Here is a 16787-nt window from a genome sequence, read left to right as displayed (position 1 = left end):
CCCAGAACTGCCACTTGAGGTACAGGTGGACTTGGTGGCATGGAGCAGCTTGTATCATCTTACACTGATAATACCAACTATTCCCTTATCTGGGCAGAGATAGCCTAGCTACAGTTATCCATGATATGATAACCTCTCATCTGGATTACTGCAATGCATTATACATAGAGCTGTCTATATGTAGGCAGATTTTTAATGGGGACTTGCCAATGTGATCACATTATGCCAGTACTTTTCCAGCTGCACTGTGTCCGGTCCTGATTAAAAGTGTTGGTGTTAACATTCAAAGTCCTAAATGGCTCAGGGCCAGGTTACCTAAAGGATATTCTCCTTCTATATGCACCTGCCCAGACCCTAAGATCATCTTCAGGGGTCCTTCTCTGGGATGCCCAGCAAAAGGAACTGAGGTGGGTGGCTACCAGAAAGAGAGCCTTTTCTGCTGTGGCACCTCAGTTGTGGAATGAATTCCGTAGAGAGATTTGCCTGGCGCCTATGCTGTTCTTTTTCTGATGCCAAGTGAAGACCTTTTTATTTTCCCAGGCATCTTAGCATTTTAGCTTTCTAGTCTTTTTGCTCTGCTGTTTTAAATATGTATTTTAAACTTCTGCATTGCTGCTAGGATTTATTCTGGTTGAACTTTTATACTGTAGTTTTAAGCTCTTATGATTTGTATTGTTTTTATGCTGGACTTTGTGGTTTTAATTTCTGTGAACCATCCAGAGAGCTTTGGCTATTGGGCAGTATAGAAATGTAACAAATAAATGAATAAGTTTCTTCTTTGTGACTCATGATGGAAAATAAATAAATGTGGATATTGCAAGAAAGGACCCAGGTTTAGAAATCCCCATAATTTTTTTTTATTTTTTATTTTTTTATTTTCATTTCTATACCGCCCAATAGCCGAAGCTCTCTGGGCGGTTCACAAAAATTAAAACCAAACAACAATAAAACAATTTAAAATATATAGAACATTAAAACCACAATATAACAATACAACCACAATAAAACCTAGCAGCAGTACAGGAGTTTAAAATACAGATTTAAAACAGCAAAGATAAAAATTTAGAAAGCTAAAATGCTAAAATGCCTGGGAAAATAAAAAGGTCTTCACCTGGCGCCGAAAGGAATACAATGTAGGCGCCAGGCGAACCTCACTAGGAAGCTCATTCCAGAGCCGGGGTGCCACAGCAGAAAAAGCCCTCCTCCTAGTAGCCACCCGCCTCACTTCCTTTGGCAGGGGCTCATGGTGAAGGGCCGCTGACGATGATTTTAAGGTCCGGGCAGGCACATATGGGAGGAGGCGATCCTTCCATAAGAAAACCTTCACAGAAAATGTCTGGGTGGATCGTTGCCCTCCTCCCCACAGGCTGCATTTTCCTCCAGAGTCACCCACCTTCCTGGGTGGAGATGGTCCCTCCTGGACAGGGAACACAGTCGTAGCAGCAAGCAAACTTTCCTTCCTGAACCACCTTGACGAATCCTGGGAGACAGCTTTCCACGCACCTGGCGTGAGGCAGGGGCTAAGGAAGAAGATAAGGGACAGCGAGGAAAATGTGTTAGGGCTCATTCCGCTGTGGAAAGGAGAGACACAGTTGGAGAGGACCCAAGAGAACTTCCAGGGTTTCACTTGATCCCGTAACTAAGCTTAAGCCCATGCAGTTGAAGGGGCTGCACATTGCTTCTCCACTTCATTCATTGGCTTGACTAAATATACCTGTTCAATTTAATACAGGTGAAGGGATGGTCAATAAATACAGTGAAATGCAAGGAATGATTTCCTTCACCTGGTTGAGCCATTTGGGCCACACAATGGCATCCGGGTCTATGGTGACTTTGAGGCCTGGGGGTCCCCGTCTTTCCATGCTCCCAAGTTTGACTCTAACGACAGACCGATTGGGAAACTTCACCCAGTTCACGATGTCAAAGTCGGCTGCCAGGTCTCCTCTCTCGTCCAAGTACACTCCGTCCCCAGAATTATTGTAATACTGGGCATTTCTCAGAAACAGGTGAAGCTGGGATGGCAGAGAAAACACCAGCACTGAGGATACAAGAAGCCACATTGGATATCTCAGTTCTGCCCTTTCCATGCTTGAATCTCCCATGGCTCAGGACTGGTTCCAGACTCAAATCTCTGTGTCTCTTCGCATTCACAAGGGACCCGATTTCATCCATGAATGCCATTCATCTCCTTTAGTAATTTCAGAAGCTAAATTCATTAGGCATATAAATTTGTTCTGGAATCTGCACCTGGTCTTACCCTGAGGCAAAGGGAGCGTGGCCCCTTCATGGGGCATATTTCAGGAATCATTAAAAAGCAGGGAATTGTCAGTTATGTATTTCAGGCTGCAATCGTACACACACTTACCTGGGAGTAAATTCAACTGAATTCAGTAGGATGTGTTTCTGAATAGGCTCACAGAGGATCACATTATAAATATACATTTAGTGAGAGCAGTCAGGTGGGTGACCACACATGAGAGGGCCTTTTCTGAAGACGACCCACACCTTAGGAACAAGCTGCCATCAGAGGTCCGCCATGCTCTGTCATTGCCTTGAAAACGTGTTATTTTATCTTGGCCTGCTATTGTTGCTGTTACTGTTGTGAACATCGTTGCTGGTGTTATTGTTGGCTTTCATTGTAATTTTTATTGTTTTTATCACTTTTAATATTTTAACTGTTTTATGTATTTTATTGCTGTAAGCCGCCATGGGGGGGCTGCTGCCTTGAAAGGCAGCCAAGAAATATTTTAAATAAATAAAATAAATAATTGGTATATGCTTGGGAGAGAAACTAAATTTCCTGCCTGTGGCATCAAATTACACAACACGTTGAAAGAACGCGCTTTCATCACAAAACTGTTCTCTGCTTGAGATAAAAGATACGTGTGATATAAACGTTAAATATAAGATGTTTAATACAAGGAAATGCAGGGCTGGGAATGTACTGCTTGGCACAATAGTCTAACAACTGCAAATGTACACAGCTACCAAACACTGCCAGAAAATGAACCTGTCCAGACACCTAGATGAAGGTTCGGAACTGCATGCAAAGTCCCACAGACAAAGAAGGAGCCAGAAGAATTTAAGCAAAGGCCTATCAATTTCCCACCCTGCTTATATGGACTCTGGCAGACCAGCTTCAACCAATACTGGGGAGCATTACCAGAAGGGCTGCGTCTCCTGAAGCCATTTTAAGTGGGGGAAAGAGGAGGCAGAGGGTTCCCCCCACAAATATGCAACATTTCCCCTCAATTTCTCATATTCTAATTCCAAACCAATGATTCTAGCATTGTACAACTTGTTGTCATGTTCAGCAGGGAGATCTGTGATGGAAAAGGGGAAACCTGCCAGGGCTGAAGCCGTTGAACTTCCAGGCTCTCTCCACCTTCCACCACCCTCCACTCAGACCTGGATGAATATGCAGCATCTAAGGCATGTGCCACAGCCTGGATGGTGTTGTAGGTGATGTAGCTGTCTAGAGAGTGGATTCTCTCAATGTCCTCTTGGGGCAGGGCCTCCAATTTCCCATTTTCTGCACATCTTTTCCAGCCTTTCACAGACAATGCATGCTTTGAATAGGAACAATGAAATGCTTTCTCTACAAATTTCTTGAGAGCAAAGTAGAAGGGTGGAAAATCATCATATTTTGCCCTTTTATTTGTCTGGAGAAAGAAGGAAAAAAAACCATAGATGTGTTGGAAAGATAGATTACTACCCACTAACTCCAAGGTGAAGTCCCACATAGCTGTTGTGATCCAGACTTTTCCAACAATGGGATTCATCAGTGTTTCAATTGCAAGTTGCAAAAGGTATATTCCACTCAAAAAGGAACTAGTCTCTGCAAAATAAACAAAGACATTGACTTCTTGCCACTTTTGGAATGAACCATGACGGATTTCGATATAGGTTGTTCTCAGTACTGATAGGCTTTCTGAAAAAACCACGCAAACACCATTCCGGATGAGCTCAGGTGCCAGCATCCTGATGAACCTATTTCCATTGTTGTTGTCAACAGCAAAGAGACCAATCATCGTCCATCTGAAATGCAGCAGAATTTTGACAATCCCCGGGTACTGGCTTCCTTCTTCAGGAACCATTTGGTAGAAAAAGGGGAACTGAGTTTTATCACTCAGAACCTGAGAAACAAAAGCATAAGTGACCTGGCAAGGAAAGGAAGAGACAGGTGGTTTGTTTTGTTTCAGTACCAAATTTCAGTTCTTTGTGTGATGAGATCCTACCTCTTTGTGTTTAATTTTCTGTGTGATACATCGTTCTGATGGAACAAATAGTCTTAATTTTATAATGAATAAAATTTGCAGGTTTCAGAATTATACCACCCTGAAAAATGAAGATGCCCTAAAGGGCCATGTCTCCATAATGGAAGCAAGGTCCCAACCGTTCACCCTACTTTTCCAGCAGTAGGAGAATCCTTGGTTCTTGGGGTGGCCTAGCACAGTTTACCTTGCCTCCCCCTCCCCCGCTGTCTGATGTCCCTTAACTTCACATGATGTCAATCCCATGATTTGCCCTTGTACAGAATTTTTATTTCACAATTAGAATGCATGGGCCCACCAATAAAGAACGGGACCCTGGTGTGAGTGATAGGGGGTCTTTAACCCTTTGCACCCCATTGTGGATCCAGATCACCTATTTTCATGGAGAGGGAAAACTCCCATTGGAGTACTCTGGAGAACATTTTGATTTGTCTGGTGAGAACTGCAAGTGGAATTAAACTCAGCCTACAAATGCCACCTCACCACACCTGTGGGATCTTGTAGATATCCAAGATGGTTGAAATCTGGATGGAGTTTTCAGAGTCTGCAAGAACAGCCAATGGGTGATTTGATCTTCCACAGCTGTAGTTTGGAACATTTGCCTGCCCAGTAGAAACCAGATCTACGAAGATGTCAGAAGTTACTCTGGCATTGCGATAGTTGTCATAGATGTTGTAGCCCAGGGTGATGTTCGATAACAGGCTGGGATTCTGGTTGATCTCCTGAATGGCAAAGAAGAAGGACAGGATCTTCCAGTAATCTGTGGGTCCTTCCCTGGGAAAAAAGTGTACGTGTGTCACATTGTCTTCCCATTGTCAATAAAAGTAAAATATTCAGTGGTTGCTTCAGCTGTTGCCTTTTGAGGCTATACATTATGTTTCTAGACCTTTCAACATGCTAACACCGATCCCAGGCCAAAGCCAGAAGCACAACTGCCAATTCTAAATTAATAGCTGGGGTTGGAGTTGGGGTGGGTGGGGCACAGTCTTGTTCCAGGACCATTATCTGCTATCCACTATAAATAAAACCAGCAGAGATGTACATTTCAGTGCTGAAAGTTGTAATGTGCAACCCTCCAAATTGAGGGAGAAACTGAAGGCCATTAAACGAAGCAGCATTGCCTTAAGGCACCCTTCCCTGATCTGGTGCCCTCCAATTGTTTTGGACTGCAGCTCCAAGCATTCTGAACCATCAACCTTGCTGGCTGGGGCTGATAGGAGCTGAAGTCCAAAACATCTCAACAATACCAGGTTGCTACTTACAGGGGTGGTCTGGATACACTTATGGTAATATAAAACATTCAGCCTCTAAATTAGGAAGAAAATTGGTCAACGCATCTTTTGTGTGTGAGAGAAAGGGGGGGGGCTGTCTTGACTTTACCTGAGTTTTGGTCTCTTGCATCTCTTCCTCTAGTAATTTGCTCTGCTTCTTTTTTGAAATTTCTCCTCTGGGGTTTCTGTAGTGGGCTACATTCCAGGGTTTTCTATGTTCTAGCCCTCCCCCTGGAGCAATAGAGAAAAAGGTCTACTCCATCTTTTCCCCTTATTCTTTTCTTGTCCAGGCTAAACATACACAGTTCCTTCAACCATCCCTCATAGGACTTAGTTTCCACACTAACATCTGCACTTTTAATAGGCAGTTATGGAAGGGGGGATAGATGGGGAACAGAGTCCTGCCACCTTAGCCACAACCTGTGTCTGCTCATATGGTGTAAAAACAATGATGTTCCTTCTGCACTTTAACATGATGGCAGGAAGACCCTATTCTCCTACAACATCCCTTATAGGTCAAAAGGAGGCTGGCCAGCTGCAGTTTCAGCTTCTGGAATGTCATGCTGTGCTCTGGTCAGATGGTCTAATGGCCCTAGTTTGAGTTGTCCCATAATATGTTACTACAGTTCAAAAAATCAACCAACAGGCTGGCCCTGAATGGTGCATTTGTGATGATGGATCCCCAAAGGCAAAAGAGGGCAGTGTTAGCCAAAAGAGGACTGTTAACAGGTAACAGAGAATGGGCAGCAAATGATAATTAGGGATGATTGTTGTTGTTCAGTCGTTCAGTCGTGTCCGACTCTTCGTGACCCCATGGACCATAGCACGACAGGCCTTCCTGTCCTGCGCTCTCTCCCGGAGTGTGCTCAAGTTCATATTCATTGCATCGGTGAGGCTATCTAGCCATCTCATCCTCTGCCATCCCCTTCTCCTTTTGCCTTCAGTCTTTCCCAGCATCAGGGTCTTTTCCAGGGAGTTTTCTCTTCGCATTGGGTGGCCAAAATATTTCAGCTTCAGCTTCAGGATCTGTCCTTCCAATGAACACTCAGGGTTGATTTCCTTTAGGACTGACTGATTTGACCTCCTTGCAGTCCAGGGGACTCGTAAGAGTCTTCTCCAGCACCACAGTTCGAAAGCATCAATTCTTCAGCGCTCAGCCTTCCTTATAGTTCAGCTCTCACAGCCATACATTACTACTGGGAAAACCATAGCTTTGATTAGACGGACCTTTGTCGGCAAGGTGATGTCTCTGCTTCTTACTATGCTGTCTAGGTTGGCCATAGCTTTCCTCCCAAGGAGCAAGCATCTTTTAATTTCATGGCTACAGTCACCGTCTGCGGTGATCTTGGAGCCCAAGAAAGTAATATCTGTCACTGCTTCCATTTCTTCCCCTTCTATATGCCAGGAAGTGATGGGGCCAGATGACATGATCTTCGTTTTTTGAATGTTGAGTTTCAAACCAGCTTTTGCACTCTCCTCTTTCACCCTCAACAAGAGGCTCTTTAGACCCTCTTCGCTTTCTGCCACTAGGGTGGGATCGTCTGCATATCAGAGGTTGTTGATAATTCTCCCAGCAATCTTAATTCCGACCTGTGATTCATCCAACCCGGCGTTTCTAATGATGTACTCTGCATATAAGTTAAATAAGCAGGGTGACAATATGCAGCCTTGTCATACTCCTTTCCCAATTTTGAACCAATCGGTTGTTCCATGTCTGGTTCTTACTGTTGCTTCTTGACCTCATAAAGGTTTCTCAGGAGGCCGGTAAGGTGGTCTGGTACTCCCATCACTTTAAGAATTTGCCACAGTTTGTTGTGATCCACACAATCAAAGGCTTTAGCGTAGTCAATGCAGCAGAAATAGACGTTTTTCTGGAATTCTCTTGCTTTCTCCATGATCCAGCGAATGGTGGCGATTTGATCTCTAGTTCCTCTGCCTCTTCGAAACCCAGCTTGTACTTCCGGTAGCTCTCGGTTCACATACTGCTGAAGCCTAGCTTGTAGGATTTTGAGCATCACCTTGCTGGCATGTGAATTGAGCGCAATTGTGCGGTAGTTTGAACACTCTTTGGCGTTGCCCTTCTTTGGAATTGGAATGTAAACTGACCTTTTCCAGTCTTGCGGCCATTGTTGAGTGTTCCAAATTTGTGGGCATATTGAATGCAGCACTTTAACAGCATCATCTTTTAGGATTTTAAATAGCTCAGCTGGAATACTGTCATCTCCGCTAGCTTTGTTGTTACTAATGCTTCCTAAGACCCACTTGCTTCACTATCGAGGATGTCTGCCTCAAGTTCAGTGACTGCACTATCATGGCTATCAGGGACATTCAGATCTTCCCTGTATAGTTCTTCTGTGTATTCTTTCCACCTCTTCTTAATCTCATCTGCTTCTGTTAAGTCCCTGCCTTCTTTGTCCTTTATCATGCCCGTCTTTGCACAAAACGTTCCCTTGAGATCTCCGATTTTCTTGAAGAGATCTTTCTTGAAGAGATTTTGAAGAGGTCTTTCCCATTCTATTGTTTTCCTCGATTTCTTTGCATTGTTCATTTAAGAAGGTCTTCTTGTCTCTCCTTGCTATTCTCTGGAACTCTGCATTCAGTTGGATATATCTTCCCCTTTCTCCCTTGCTTTTCGCTTCCCTTCTTTCCTCAGCTACTTGTAAAGCCTCAGCAGACAGCCACTTGGCTTTCTTGCATTTGTTTTTCTTTGGGATGAATTTCGTTGCTGCCTCCTGAACAATGTTACGGAGCTCCGTCCATAGTTCCTCAGGCACTCTGTCTATCAGGTCTAATCCCTTAAATCTATTTCTCACCTCCACTGTATATTCATCAGGGATATGATTTAGGTCATACCTGAATGGTTTAGTGGTTTTCCCTACGTTCTTCAATTTAAGCCGAAATTTTGCAAGAAGCAGCTCATGATCTGAGCCACAGTCAGCTCCAGGTCTTGTTTTGACTGACTGTATAGAGCTTCTTCATCTTTGGCTGCAAAAGACATAATCAATCTGATTTCGATATTGACCTTTTGGTGATGTCCATGTGTAGAGTTGTCTCTTGTGCTGTTGGAAAAGAGTGTTTGCTATGATCAGCATGTTCTCTTGGCAAAACTCTATTAGTCTTTGTCCTGCTTCATTTTATACACCAAGGCTATGCCTGCCTGTTATCCCGGTGATTTCTTGACTTCCTACTTTAGCATTCCAATCCCCTATGATGAAGAGGACATCTTTTGTTGGTGTTAGTTCTAGAAGGTGTTGTAGGTCTTCATAGAACCGATCAACCTCAGCTTCTTCGGCATCAGTGGTTGGGGCATAGACTTGAATTACTGTGATGTTGAATGGTTTGCCTTGGATTCGTACTGAGATCATTCTGTCATTTTTGAGATTGTATCCCAGTACTGTTTTTCCCTCCCTTTTGTTGACTATGAGTGCTACTCCATGTCTTCTAAGGGATTCTTGCCCACAGTAGTAGATATGATGGTCACCTGAATTAAATTCGCCCATGCCTGTCCATTTGAGTTCGCTGATTCCCAAGATGTCGATGTTCAATCTTGCCATCTCATGTTTGACCACCTCCAGTTTACCTTGATTCATTGATCTGACATTCCAGGTTCCTAAACAATATTGTTCTTGACAGCATGGAATTTTCTTTTCACCACCAGACACATCCACAGCTGAGTGTCCTTTCGGCTTTGGCCCAGCCGCTTCACTCTTTCTGGTGCTGCTTGGAAATACCCTCTGCTCTTCCCCAGTAGCATATTGGACACCTTCCGACCTGAGGGGCTCATCTTCCGGCGTCATCTCTTTTAGCCTTGTGATACGTTCCATGGGGTTTTCTTGGCAAGAATACTGGAGTGGGTTGCCATTTCCTTCTCCAGTGGACCACATTTTGTCAGAACTCTCTGCCATGACCTGTCCATCTTGGGTGGCCCTGCACGGCATAGCTTATGGCTTCACTGAGTTACACAAGCCCCTTCGCCACAACAAGGCAGTGATCCATGAAGTGGGCTCATGAACTCAGTAGCAAGTGGAGGGGCAAGAACTCCATCACAAAGAGAGCATCTCTACACCAGCCTAAAATACTGCATTTAAAATGGGGCTTTCTGCTTCCATTTTAAATGCAGGATCACAAGGGACTTACTTTTTCCCATGCTTTCTTTCCCCCCCTCCTTTCTTTCCCCCCTCCTTCTCCCCCTTATCTGAGTCTTCCATATCTTTCATTGATCTCACTCATCTTCTTACCAGTTTTCCTCTTTTTATGGAGGGAACTCAAGGGGAACACAATGGGGTAATTTGATAGCTCATTATCTATGATCTATTTAAAAATGGAACAAAGGGCATTTAGTGCAGGAGACGCCCCGGAGGTTCACGGAGTCATCTAAAGAGCCTGCAAACTTCCATGAGGGAGAAATCTCAATAGTAGGATAAAAGCTCCATGTGAAGGAGCCCACAGAAGGTCTTACCTGTGAATTCTTTTTGAGGGAGTCTCGTAGAAAGTGTATGGTAGAAACTCAGCACGTCCTGCAGAGATGACTGCACTAATGAAGTCATCTCCTGGCCTGTATTGATTCAGTGGGTCACGTTCATCCCTTTCCAGAGTCAAAGAGCATTTCACCTTGAGGATCCCACAGGTTGCCCCTGGGAGCAGAAGTAGCAGCAAGAGCAGGACCACGCCTGGTATGCCTGGTAGAGCGTCCATCTTGCTCCTCACAACCAACTGGAAGAAAGATGAGAAGAAGCTAATCCCACTTCAAACACTGAGGGTTCAGTGACATTCCTAAGAGGTACAGAGGCCAGCTAAGGCTTCATGTCTTAAGAGGATGATCATAAGCAAATCTCAGTGCCACACAGACCTCCTCACCTGTCCTAAACCTCCTCCCAGGTCCTCACCAGCACAGAAGGCATTAATGATCCAGTCCTTCAGCACTTGGATGCAAGACATCACCTGATATTGCTCTTGAAACTGATGTTTATGTCAGTGGCCTCAGAAGTGATTTTTTTTTTTGAAGGGGGGGTGGAATCCCATGAGCTTTGGCAAGAAGAATAACAAATCGCTATGATTTTAATAATTATACGGTTCAGAAGATGGATCACCTCTTCAACTTCCTGAACTCTCTACTCTGTCCATGCACAGGTGCAGAGATGGAGAAAACCATGTTTGGAAGAACGCACTGATGCAACTCCTTCATTTTAATGAGGATCAGGATTGTCTTTTATGATATGTAGTTAGTCTTGAAGGTGCCATCTGCAGTACCACATAGATGCGAATTCTCACCCAGTATTGTCTACTTTGACAGCAGTGTCTCCTATTTAGGAAGTAAATGTGGGTCAGGAAAAACTGTTGTGGTTTATTTTGCCCTTCCCTTCCCTTTTAGGTCACCAAAGGTTCCTTGAGGTTCATCTCACGGCATCCTTGATTAATATGACTGCTGTCTTCACAAAGCAGAATAATGAGCCCATTGTCACCCACACTGAGCACCAGGGACAGGACAGGCTACAATCCTGTCAAAGTATTTAATGTGCAGGGGACCCTATGGACCTTGGAAGGAGTGGCAGTCCATGATGGAGGAAATACCATTTTATAATCCGTGCCAGGTTCACGTCAGCCAGGTCTGAAAGGCAGTGGGTCAGGGGGGCTTTTACCCCCCCTTCTCCTCACCATTTCTTTCTTCAGAAAGCTTCAGCTATTGGGCGGTATAGAAATGAAATGAAATAAATAAATAAGTAAATTCCTTTAAAAAATGGTTTCCCTTCAATTGTTTCTAATGGGAAGGAAAATAACTTCCCTACATCTGAGGCTGGCACAATTTTTTCCCTCTGTGTGTGTGTCCAGGTAATAAACAGGCTTTAGATCTAGTGGATAAACTGTCAATTTCCACATATACATATCTAAACATATAAACAGCAATGGTCAACAAAATTAAGTGGAGAAGGTGTGGATGACAAGCAAAGTTTTTAACATCTCACACTCATAGTTGGTGGTGTATACCTTATTTGCAGTGGCAGACTATTCCACAGGGCAGGGGCAAGTTCACTATTCTATTATATTCATTTATTTATTACATTTCTATATCTTCCAAGAGCCGAAAGCTCCACAAATAAGGCACAATTGATGTTGCACCCCAAATTACAGAGGAAGTGAGTATTTCCAGTGCATGTACATCCTATCAAACAGATCAGGATCATATTGGACATGTCAACGGAACCCCAGTGTGTTACATTTCGACTAGGAATTCTCTTCCTCAGGAGCAATATAGACTCTTTTTAATTACCTATATAACATACTTTGAAAATTGATACCATAAGAAAAAAAATCACTTCTTAAACAGCATAAATATTCAGTGGTTTACTGGTCCATTGAATAATGCAAAATATCCAAGTATATGATAAACTGATAGTGGAATGATTTATCTTTCTTTTCTGGTTGCATATAAATGAAATTTGAGAACTTCCACTTTTCTGAAAGAACAGTTGGGAGGTGGAGAGAAAAGTGACTCCCTCCTCAAGACCACCCTAAAACACAGGCTCTAGCTTTTGCCTTTCTCAATGACCCCCTGTGCTTGGGATTGGGTGTCTTTGTTTTTAAAAAAATGACACAGAGAGACTGGGGATGTTTCTACATTAAGCAAAAAACCCCACATCCTTTCCGGAGCTTCCTGCTTTCTGTTTCTTTGCAGGATTAGGAAGGGCTTCTTTACATGGCAGCTGTGTGGTTTGAATTGAGGGAGTGCCTCCCTCCCTCCCTGGCATGTGTGCAAAGGAGCGGGGGTATGGGGGACGGTTCTTGTTTCCGTAGCTTAACTTCTGCTGTACTCTTTTCTCTCAGCCCCCAGGAAACCGCTGACTTACTTCTGAGCAGACATAAAATGTAAGATTGCGCCATAAGTCTGCAACCCTCGGCGCATTGACATGGGACTAAACCCCACTGAACTCAATAGGACTTACTTCTGAGTAGACATAAACTCACCCTGTAAGTCTACAACCCTCGGCACACTTACTTGGGAGTAAGCTCCATTGACCTTAATAGCGCGCTCTGAAACAACAGAGGACATTGCTTCCGAGCTTGGTGGGGTGGGTCATCAGATGTGTCTCCCTTCATTGCAGGGAGGCATTTTACCCTCTTCTCCCTCCAACTGAGAAATGCAGAGGCAGGAGACACAACTGGCAGGCAATTCTTGTCCTCACACCTGTCAAATCTGCTCTGGTCTCCTTCCCTGCAACCCCGTGCCCATTCTCAGTGCCTTCATCATCCTGACCGCGCCCCCAGCAACCGAAAACACATGCCCAAAGCAGGCAGACAGAGCCATCTTTTTTGCTATGGGAGAATTTCATGTGGATGTCATGGCGCTCCTGTTCTGTGGGCTGGGAAAAATACTACATTTTTTGTGTTTGGGGAAAACAAGGGATAGGCTGGGGAAAATGGCGGGAGACAACCTGGAGGGTAACGGTGTCATCTAAAAAGCCTGCAAACTTCCATAAGAGAGCCATCTCAATAGCAGTATAAAACTCCGTGTGATCAACCCCTGGGAAGAAACGGTTTCTGTCCCCAAATCTGATGCATAGAATGCCTGTTTCTTCTTTGTAAAGTGAATGCCCCTTTCTTCCTGGAGGCTTCCATTGGTTGGCATCGTGATTAATGCAGCCTTCCCTAACTGGGCACCTCCAGATGTGTTGGACTACAACTCCCATCATTCCCAGCCAGCATGGCCAACACATCTGGAGGGCAGCAGGTTGGAGAAGATACAGCTCAGGAATTCTAGACCTCGGACAGAATGTTCTTACAGGGGACCCCTTGAGATGGCCATGTTGGGTTACTTTGGTGGGGAAGCAGACGGTTCCCCTTCTCCCTTCCTGTCAAGAACGACACCCTGTTTCCCACCATGACACAAGGCCTGGGTGTTATCCTTCACCTGGAATAGTGTGTTATCTGCCAGCTCCTTGGCCCTGTTGCTCAAGGCCATGCTCAGTCCCTATTAATTGGGAAACAGATAACAGCTGGGTCTGGTGGGAAGATCCTACCTCTTCTGGATGAAGGTGGTCCCTTTGGGGGCTGAGCTGGTGAGGGGCTAATGGACATCTTCCCTGTGTTGCTGGGTCTGGGCCTTAAAAGGAGGTCGAGGGAGAGGTGTGGTGTCTCCCTTTGTCATGGTGGTTTTGGACCTGCTGTCATCTGGATGCTATGCGGGGAGGCCCATACCTAGGTATGTGAAAGGACAGGCTAGCCAGTTTGGGTATTTTGCTTGGGCATGCATTGTAAAGGCTCTCTGTGTATGCTCTGGTTTTCCTTGCAAGTTTTCAGCTCTGTAATCCTCTGTACAACCTACCACCTCTAACTCTCCCCTTCTCTCTATCCCTTGCCCTATAATAAACAGTTATCCAGCTCCAAGTTGGTGTGATAGTTTCTGTTCAACCTCAGTGCTAAATTCAGTGCATCTTGGCAGGAGAGGGAGGTTACTGGGTGTATTTGGGGGCCCGAGGCCTGGTTTGGCCTATCCTACCTTGCAGGGATGTTGGGGTTAGCTCCAGCGGCCCTTCACACTCCCTACCTGAGTTTAATGCTTTACGGCTGCTTCTGCATTCCTGATATGCTAGAACAAAACAAGACCAAAGTGTTTGCCAGCCCTGATAAAAGAAAAAATACTCTCAGCATATGAAGTTTTGTTCTTTAAACATACTTAAATCACAACACCATCATGGCTACAGGAAGAAAAATGGAATTTGCTCTGGCTGCCCTGATGCTAAATGCATTTCCTTGGAAATGCACACCAGTTTATTGTAGAAATGGTTTATAGCTGTTGTAGTTCCAGCCACCCACCCTTATTTCCAGAGCAAAAGGGTCAAACTAAATGTTAATGTAATCACACATAACTCAATATGGTTTATTTACTCAAAAGTAAGTGTACATGGTCCCAATTTAGATCAAGACAATGGCAGTTGGGGTGGGTGGGTTAAGCTTCCCCACCCACCCATTTTTGTTCTGAAATTCAACCCTTCCGGGGGGGGGGGTACTAAGAAAGAAAGAAAGAAAGAAAGAAAGAAAGTCTCCCATGAAATAAAAAAAAATATCTCCTCCAAAAATGAAGAAAATGTCTTGAGGACAAGAATGTGTGGGTACTAGGGATGCATGAAAGTGACTTACCTTTCGCTGATTATGTTGATGGTGGGGGGGGAGGCGTTCCGTCCCTCCCCCTGGAATCCTCGATGGGGGGGAGGCGATCCATTCTTCCCCCCTGGAATCCTCGATGGCCGGCTGTGCTCCGCGGCAGCTCTGCAGAGCAACCGGCCAGGCCCAGCCCAGCCCAGAGCTGTCTGCAGCCGGATTTCCGGCCGCGGAGGGCTCTGGGGAAAAAACAACAATTGCATACGCAAATCTTTATGTAGGATAAAACAGTGAATCAAAAAGGGAAGCAAATAGCACCTGCTACGCTTTGCATTCCCCTTATTTTCACCGTCATAGTCTACGTAAATATTTACGTAGACTAAGACAGCCAAAAATAAGGAGCGCAAATGGTGGCGGCCGTAGCCGCCGCCATTTGCGTACGCGGGTTTGTTTGTTTTTTAAACCCACCCAGCCATGATAGGCTACGTGAAGATTTACATAGCCTATCACGTCGTGTTTTTTTTTTTAACCCAGCCATGATAGGCTACGTAAATCTTTACGTAGCCTATCACGTCTTTTTTTTTTTTAACAAGACTGGAAATGGCGGCGGTGGCAGCTGGTGGGAAGACCAGCCGCCGGAGCCGCCACCACCTGGAAGATCCACCCCAGGTAAGTCTTGTCCCGGGGGGGATCCACGGGGGGGGAAGGGGGGTGGCAGGCCGTTCCGCCACAGAGTTCCGGGGGCTGAATGCACTGGCATTCGGCCTCACCGAGATCCGTGGTGGAATTCTCTGCCATCCCTAGTGGGTACGGAAGCTTAAACCGGCACTATGGTCCTGACCTGTATAGTGGTTTACTCTGGATTAAAGCAGCCCAGGATGAAGGATGTTCATTTGCCCCTGAATATGGTTTACATCAAGATTTTCACTTCGTTTCCCCCTCTCCTCCCAAGGGATGTAAGAAAGTCACTTACCTTTTCGAAGGGTGACATTCACGGTGGTGGGGGGGGAGGTGCTCCATCCCTCCCCCAAAAATTCTCTCCGACCACACCCAGACATCTGGCCACTGGGCAGCCTGCAGGGATGCAAATGGCGCCTGTTGTAGCCACCATTTGCGTCCCTGTATTTTGCCATTATAGGCTACGTAAATATTTACGTAGCCTATCACAGAAAAAAACAAACAAAAAAAAGCGAATGCAAATGGCGGCTACGGCGGCTGCCATTTGTGTTCCCTTTTTTTTTTTTTTCTCTTTTAGCCTATGTAAATATTTATGTAGGCTATTACGGCAAAAAAAAAAAAAAAGGAACACAAATGGCGTAGTGGCCACCATTTGCTTTCCCTTTTTTTTTTTTTTGCCATAATAGCCTACGTAAATATTTACATAGGCTAAAACGGCAAAAAAAGGGAGTGCAAATGGCAGCCGCCATAGCAGCTGCCATTTGCGTTCTGTTAGATTTGCTGTGATAGGCTACATAAATACTGACGTAGCCAATCATGGCTTCCGCAGGGATGCAAATGGCACCCCTGCGTTAGCCGTGATAGGCTACGTAATTATTTACGTAGCCTATCACGGCTATATGGAAAAAGTGAATGGCGGCTGCAGACGTGGCCGCCATTCGCAAGTCAGCATAGACAGCAGCTGGTAGGTGCTCCGTTCCAGGCCCATTTCGTGGGGTGGAGGGCTGGGGGGGCTTCATTCTGCCATGGATTTGGGGGGGCCAAATGCACTGGCATTCAGCCTCACCGGGATCCGTGGTGGAATTCTCTGACATCCCTACTCCTCCCTCTGGGGTTCTGCCTGTTGGGCACAAAGCCACGAGGAATCATTTGCCACCTCTCTGGCTATGCAAACGTCTTCTGATCTTCTGTCTCACAACAGGATTTTTTGATTATGTCAGGGTAAACTGTTGCTCAGTGCTGTGGCATGTACCAGCACATGATGAGCAGAAGCTCACCAGAGTTCCGATACACCCGCTCCTTCCCTGAGAGTAGCGAAGAAGTGGAATGCGACCCTGGCTAAAATAATCAAGACGATCCTTCCATGTTTTACACATCTTTACTATCTTGCTATTAGTGCTCAGATTTAGTAGCTAGGGTCCCAGAAGAAGTATGGACAAAAGTTTGCAACATTGTTCAGGAGGCGGCA

At 45.1% G+C, this 16787-nt stretch overlaps 1 protein-coding gene across 1 annotated transcript; it reads right to left on the bottom strand.

Moving 5' to 3' along the window:
* Positions 1–1385: 1385 nt before the first annotated feature.
* LOC146356611 (extracellular calcium-sensing receptor-like) lies at positions 1386–10483 on the bottom strand. The gene is made up of 7 exons (XM_084830219.1): positions 10403–10483; positions 10005–10258; positions 4919–5048; positions 3951–4136; positions 3345–3662; positions 1785–2012; positions 1386–1520 (listed from the first exon to the last, which is right to left on the bottom strand). The coding sequence occupies exons 1-7, from the start codon at positions 10481–10483 to the stop codon at positions 1386–1388; spliced, it is 1332 nt and encodes a 443-aa protein (XP_084686345.1).
* Positions 10484–16787: the final 6304 nt, after the last annotated feature.

This window comes from Heloderma suspectum, chromosome 2 (assembly GCF_057233095.1).
Source record: "Heloderma suspectum isolate Gila_16-S chromosome 2, 16-S_ref, whole genome shotgun sequence".
Classification (NCBI taxonomy): domain Eukaryota; kingdom Metazoa; phylum Chordata; class Lepidosauria; order Squamata; family Helodermatidae; genus Heloderma; species Heloderma suspectum.
The sequence above is the reverse complement of the archived record's forward strand: the minus strand, read 5'-3'. Positions and strand labels throughout refer to the sequence as shown.

What these genes read in the sequence shown, in the direction of transcription:
- LOC146356611 (XM_084830219.1), bottom strand. Translation starts at nt 10,483, where the DNA reads ATGTCTTGCATCCAAGTGCTGAAGGACTGGATCATTAATGCCTTCTGT. An exon ending in TGGGAGGAGGTTTAGGACAG is followed by an intron (nt 10,259 to 10,402) that starts GTGAGGAGGTCT and finishes TCTTTCTTCCAG; the next exon opens with TTGGTTGTGAGGAGCAAGAT. An exon ending in ACAACTATCGCAATGCCAGA is followed by an intron (nt 4,137 to 4,918) that starts GTAACTTCTGAC and finishes TTTGTTTCTCAG; the next exon opens with GTTCTGAGTGATAAAACTCA.